Source organism: Mytilus edulis, chromosome 12 (assembly GCF_963676685.1).
Source record: "Mytilus edulis chromosome 12, xbMytEdul2.2, whole genome shotgun sequence".
Lineage (NCBI taxonomy): Eukaryota > Metazoa > Mollusca > Bivalvia > Mytilida > Mytilidae > Mytilus > Mytilus edulis.
In genome coordinates, this window is record NC_092355.1 from 35,926,110 (window position 1) to 35,932,906 (window position 6,797).

The window sequence follows — 6,797 nt, forward strand, 5'->3', positions numbered from 1 at the left end:
ATGTAAAGCAGCATTTATTTAAAATTGTATATTTCATTAAAATGATCTAAGTCCTCAAAACATGGATCGTCTTTCATTTTGTTTTATTTGTGAAGGCCGTTAGTGTATGTAGGAATTGCATTGTATTGAGTGATTCAATTGCTTAAGGAATAACACGTGATATTCAGTTAGCCAATCAGAATCAAATATTATAATAAAACATAATCTAATGTAGTATGTAGGAATAACTAAAGAAAAACAGAACAACATAAAAACTGACAGCGGCAATGAACTTCTTAACTATTAAGATACACACTAGGTAAAAGTGAGGCTCATAAATAGACACAATTAACTGTTTCGCATTTTGTTTTAAGCAACATGGAGTTTACCGTAATATTCATATATGAAAGTAGAAATCAAAATACTTACATGTTACTGAATCGTTTCATTTTCTCACGCCTTAAACGATAAATTATACAATTAATTGATTTATACTTAAACCTGAACGATATATTCCGGAGTTTGGGGGGAGGGGAAATCAAAAATTGAAAATCTGTAAAATACTCTATTTCTGATCATCGTGTTTTTTTCTATTTTTTCTTTAATACTTATTGAATTATATGAATAGCTATACATGTTTTGTCTGTAGTGAGAGTGTTCTTGCTTTTTTAGTCTTGTATACTATTTAATTTAAGTTTCATGTGTATAATTCGGAGTTTAATATGACGTCCATTATCACTGAACTAGTATATAGATTTTTTTAGGGGTCAGTTGAAGGATGTCTTCAAGTGTGTAAGTTTCTGCTGACCTTCCGCTGTTGTATGTTATATGGTTGGGTTGTTGTCTCGTTGACAAATTCCCCGTTTCCATTCTCAATTGTATACTACAATCAATTATGTTTGAGAGTTTGCAAAATAAAACATAATTAACATTTCATTAATTGTTAATGTCCGACTCACTTTTTTATTACCAATCTTCCAGAAAACTTACACCAAAAATTGACAGCTTAGGTTGTATTTACTCTTTAATACTTGACGAGGAATATGTTCGAAATTTATCAAAACAAATTAGGCCAATACGTCTATTTTCTAATTTGCAGTTAGTTTATAGTTCCATGTTTATTTATTTTGGTGAGGAAATTCTGACATGTTTGTGAGACCGTATGTACATTACCATAAACAAACGGCTGCAGCAGGTAATGCCCTAGACGATTTACAATTAAAAAAAATAGTCAGAGATGTTTCTTCGATTGTCTGTCTTTGAAATTAAGAATCATCACCTTGTCATTGCAACTTTTTTATAAATCCAGATTTTCAATCATCACAACGTCGATACTGAATTTGGTGTAGCAATTAACATGATTAAAGTCTACAACGTCCACAAAATCTGTATTTCAAAATAATAACATTGCATGTATCTTTCATTATTTTACGTGATTTTGAACAGCAATGTCGAGCCCTTCTGAAGTTGACATTAATACACAATTTGATTTAACTTTCATAATGGCACGAGGTCCTACAGGTAAATAAAATAAAAGCTTGATAGAAATCGTGTTTTCATGATCCTAGCTATCACACAATTGTAATTATAAGTATGTAATGCTTCTTTTTTGTAATCTCATTGGGTTATAAAAGCATGACCGTGCGCACATTTTTAGAATGAAGCGCGGAAATCTACTGCGGTCAACGATTTACGCCCCAATGTATTTACAATTCTGAAATTATTTCTTTTTCAAACAGTGCAGCATTTCAAATCTTCATGTATGTTACTTTTCTTCTTGTACATAAATAAATTAAATGTTTATTTTGTTCTTATTTGAGCAATTCTGAGTAGCCTTTATATTTATAAAAATAACTAAGTAAGTATTCATATCAAACAGTGAATCAATGTAAGTAACAGGGTATCAGGCGATCGTTGAAAAATGTCCTTACGCGCTATTTACGTTATTTCACCTCTAATAATCAATAGCAAACACCAAAGACAAGAATACAATTGAGGAATTTTGTTAAACGTTGAAATATAATACACGTGTTACAAGAAATAAGAAACAAGTAAGTAAAAAGGTATCGGTTAATTGCTGAAAAGGTTCCATACTCGATATTAGGGCTATTTAACCTCTTAGAACCAAAAACAAACACCATAAACAAGATACACGTATTTTAAGCGATTTAGAAACACATAAGTAACAGGGTATCAATCGATCACTGAAAAGGGTCCATACGCGCTAATATGGTGATTTAACCTCTGAGATCTTATAGCAAAAGCCATAGACAAGAATACAATTGAGGATATTTTTTGAAGGTCCAACGTATAATTCACGGATATTAAGCGAATAAAGTACGAATAAGTAACAGTGTATCGTTTCAGCGCTGGAACATGTGTGTTATCGCTAAGGGTTCTTTCATCTCTCAGACGAAAGCTTTAACTAATTTTAATTCAAATGATTGGGCAGAGCTTTCGTTTTAATTTTCACAAGGACAGTCTATTTGAAGATGTGTCTGATAAGTATGATAGCCGTTAAAATTATAATTGATTTTTAATCACTATCAGTGTCACAAAACGGATATACAATTGAACTGAGTGTATGATATGGGACGAATAACTGGATACTTCATTGGTGAGTTTATCCCGACACACCTTTTGTTAGATGGTCTGGTCTAAAATAAGCAAACCGGTTAAACCCCGTCAAGTCAATTTATCATGTAATAACACCTCAGACAAGATAACAATTGAAAATATTTTTTTTTTAAATGTGCAACATATAACACGTGATACAAGCAAATAAGAAAACAATAATTTAAAAGGCACCAGTCGAGCATTGCCACGGTTACACTCGTTCTAAAAGTTCATTTAATTTCTTGAAACAAAGAACTGTTACCAACGATATGGCTACATGCATAACGTACAAACAGAGGGACACATAGTAAATTCTAATAAGCAATGAACACAAGATAGGCAATAAATAGGAAACAAATAAGTAATAAGAAATATGTAACGAATCGATAACGAATTAGAACTAATAAACATGTAACCTATAAGTAACGAAAAAGTAAAAAAAGAATGATCAACAAATAAGGAAAAAGGAATAATAACAAATAAATTAGGAATAAGTAACGAATGAATAATGGATAAGTAACGAAGTTGACGACACTCCCACTTCCCCCTTTTCAAAAGACGAAAAAAGACTGACTGGGAATAATTTGAAGTAGTGTTGACTACAATAATTTGACTAGCAAATTCATTCCTAGTGTAAGAAACTAAAACGTGAATATCAATCTTTCAGAAAATTTACACAATAATCTTTTTTTTTATTAATACACAATTTTAAACTCAATAAAATCTTGCAGCTAAAACTCCTTAAAAACGGGTGAAAAGTTCAAAATACAAACTAGAAATTGTCTTGAAAAACGAATATTCAAAAGCTGATGCGTTGTGTATGCCAATAAGACAACTTTCCACAAAAGACCAAATTAAACAAAATGAACATCAACTGGTCACCAAAACGGCATTGAACAACGATTAAACACATTACACAGAGTCATCCATAAAAGGTCTCGACAGCACAAATGCATTCATGAAATGTAAGACAATTCAAACTAAAAAACTAACGGCCAATTCTTTTAGAAATAAATGAACGAAAATCCAATATGAAACATATCTACAAACGACAACCACTGAATAACAGGCTCCTGACTTGGGACAGACACATACATACCGATTGTGGCGATGTTAAATGTGTTCGCGGAACCCAAAACTTCTTCCTTACCTGGGACAGTTGTGTAAAAGTACAATTATAAGACAGAATTTTAAAAATCAGTTGGTATTAAAACAATTGTCAGTTAAACTCTTGATTGGTGTATTTACCTGAACAATACTACTGCGAACAAAGGTATATATATACAAGTAGATAACACTATACTAAGTTGTAGATTGTGTATGTTGTATTTAATGTCTAGTTCATTTCAATCATTTGTTACTTGGATGGCGAGTTGTATCTTGTTATGGTGTATGTATTTATTTTGTATGATTAATAATCTAAAGAATGAGCTGATTCTAAGAACTTACCCACAAGAAGAACATATGTATAAATGCCCATGGCGTTGCTCCTTTTCTTCAAGGACTGGTGTACACTTGCTATAAAAAAAAAATGATTTCTTAATGTTTTTTATAAATGTTTAAATAAATAATTAATTTTGAAATTATTTAATTCTATGTAAAATCTGGGTTTTTTTTGTAAACTTTTTGATATTAAGGATAAAAGTACAGGTAATCACACTACTGTACAAAACTGTTGTCATTTTTCAATAAAGTATAATGACATACGAAACTGTTATAGTTTCATTATATGTCTTATCATTTAACAGTATGCTAACATTATATAAAATGTACATTTGAATATTTGAAATATTCTTTAATATTTGATAATTATGTTAACTTTAAAAAAAACACTCTTTTGTAGATAATACTATTTTTCATATTAATCAATGTAAAGTGATAACTTGTATTATCAATGCATATACTGTTATGATTAATCGTGTTATCAATATGTTCAATGCAGTGCTTATCATATGTTTTGTATAACTGACATCATTATGTCGGTCTGTTCAATATAGTTTTAATAATATAATTTAAGAATTTTTCGACTGCTTAACAGACTGTTTATATATTCCGCCATTGTCATGTCTGGACCTTTTATACCTAACTATGTGAGGTGGGTTTTGCTCATTGTTGCAGACCTACAGTGACCTATAGCTGTGTCATATGGTTTCTTATTAAGATTTGTCACATGAGCAATCATCCCGACTCTGCTCCTATAAAACATACAATATACATAACTTCATCTGTCATCAATACAAATAGTATTATGATTACCTGTGACGTGTGATGTTTTAAAATATAAAGTTGGTATAACACAAGAGTTACTACTATGACGTCTTTTTTTGCATTTCAAATTAATGTTTTTCATAAACCTGTTCACGCTTCTATACCATAAACTCTTAAATTATTGACATCAGGTTTTGTTTTCGAATTTTAGTCAGTGATGATCTTAGTAATATTAGGCACCTATTTTTTTAATTAGATGTTACCTTCAAGTTATATCGCCTAAAACGTACGAGTGATATGCATGTAAAGTGAGAGCTATCTAGCTAGTTCTATTTTTTTTATTACTTTTGGAGGGTGTTATTCCGTTACTTAAAGCGTTTCATTAATCGATAAACTCTGTCCACGTCAGTAGTTGCCAATATAGTTTATTTTACGAACGTGTTTATTTGGGATGTCTTTAAAAAGAGTAGGTCTATTTCAAGCTTTCAATCTTAAGTTGTGGTATGTGTATTCGTCAATCATTTCTTACTATATATGAACTTTAAAAATAATTTCACTCTATATTTTAAAGTGTTGCAAGGTTTATGATTAAAACTGTATCAATTTAAAAGACATCGCATATTTTTATATTTACCTAATATTATATGTCCCTATCAGTTGTCTGATATCACCTTCAGCTACAGATTTACGACTAAAGGATATTTTGGGGTACTCTGGAAGAGAATTTATATGTAGTTTGTCAATTTCATTTTTCAGATTATTGATCCTTTGTAGCAAACTTCCATCCTGTCGGGTTTTATCTAGTTCATGTCTCTTTCTGTCTAAGGAGTGTCCACCAACAAGCACGGATTTAGCATCTGACAACATATTCATCAGTTTGTCTTTCTCCTTTTTGGATTGTTCTTTCACCAATGCAATCATCTGAGCTACAGATTTATCAACCATTTGTTTAATCATGTTGCCTTCATCTTTGATTGCTTTTATAACAGACTCAACGGAATTATCAAACACATTCAAGCTGTCCTCAATCTTCTTTATGTTTTGATTTGCTTCATTTGTCTTGCCATGAAGTTTCGTTTCATTATCTCCACGTAGTTGAATGAGTATATCGACAATCTGGGAAAATGTATGCCCATTGTGTTTTCCTGTCACACAACGTGTGCATATCTGTGCATTACATGTATTACACATTAAAGATAATTCTTCTTTGTGTTGTCTACATCTAACCTTACCTTCCGGGATACGGTCGGAGACTTTCTGAAACTGATGGTTTCTCGATAACTTCTGCCTATTATGTAGCAGCTTACAGTTTTCACAATAGTATTCCTCACAGTCTATGCAATATTGTGATCCAGGGGCACTCACACAAACTTCGCATGTTTTCGACGCAGCTTGAGCCATGGCGGATTCGATCAAAATTACAGGTATGACATAATATTGTATCACTTGACAACACTTTCTAAATTTAAATCAAGGACGATAACTAGTGTATTTAAATAATTGACTGGATTGTATTTAAACATTTCGAACAGTATTTGTTATTTTTGTATGTGGACGTGATATATAAGTTAATATAAACACAAGTATAATGATAACGGATATTTTATGTATTGAACGTGTTATATGAGTATTGCAATAAATTAACCGTTTAAGTAGTCGCAGTGATTATTATACAGGATATCACCTGTTGTTTACAAAACTGTGTATTTAAATGTAAATATTGTACTCAATAACATCAATTATATTGGTATGCATGTTAATGGTTTCCACCAAATGGTGAATGAATAATATATTATATTGAATATTATTAATGATTTTTAAATCGCTATTTATATGTTCAGACCACATATAAAATGTTTAATAACTATAGCTTTTAATAGGAGAACTTAATGTTTATACGTTTATACTACAATTGTAATATATATCGTATGATATATACATTTATCTTAAATTGACTCTGTTGTATTTTAAATAATAATTAAATTGATTTTCAC

At 30.7% G+C, this 6,797-nt stretch overlaps 1 protein-coding gene across 1 annotated transcript; it reads right to left on the reverse strand.

Annotated features, from left to right (window-relative positions):
• Positions 1–404: 404 nt before the first annotated feature.
• LOC139497589 (E3 ubiquitin-protein ligase TRIM71-like) lies at positions 405–6,249 on the reverse strand. Its single transcript, XM_071285821.1, has 3 exons — positions 5,438–6,249; positions 4,045–4,113; positions 405–438 (listed from the first exon to the last, which is right to left on the reverse strand). The coding sequence occupies exons 1-3, from the start codon at positions 6,202–6,204 to the stop codon at positions 405–407; spliced, it is 870 nt and encodes a 289-aa protein (XP_071141922.1). The 5' UTR covers positions 6,205–6,249.
• Positions 6,250–6,797: the final 548 nt, after the last annotated feature.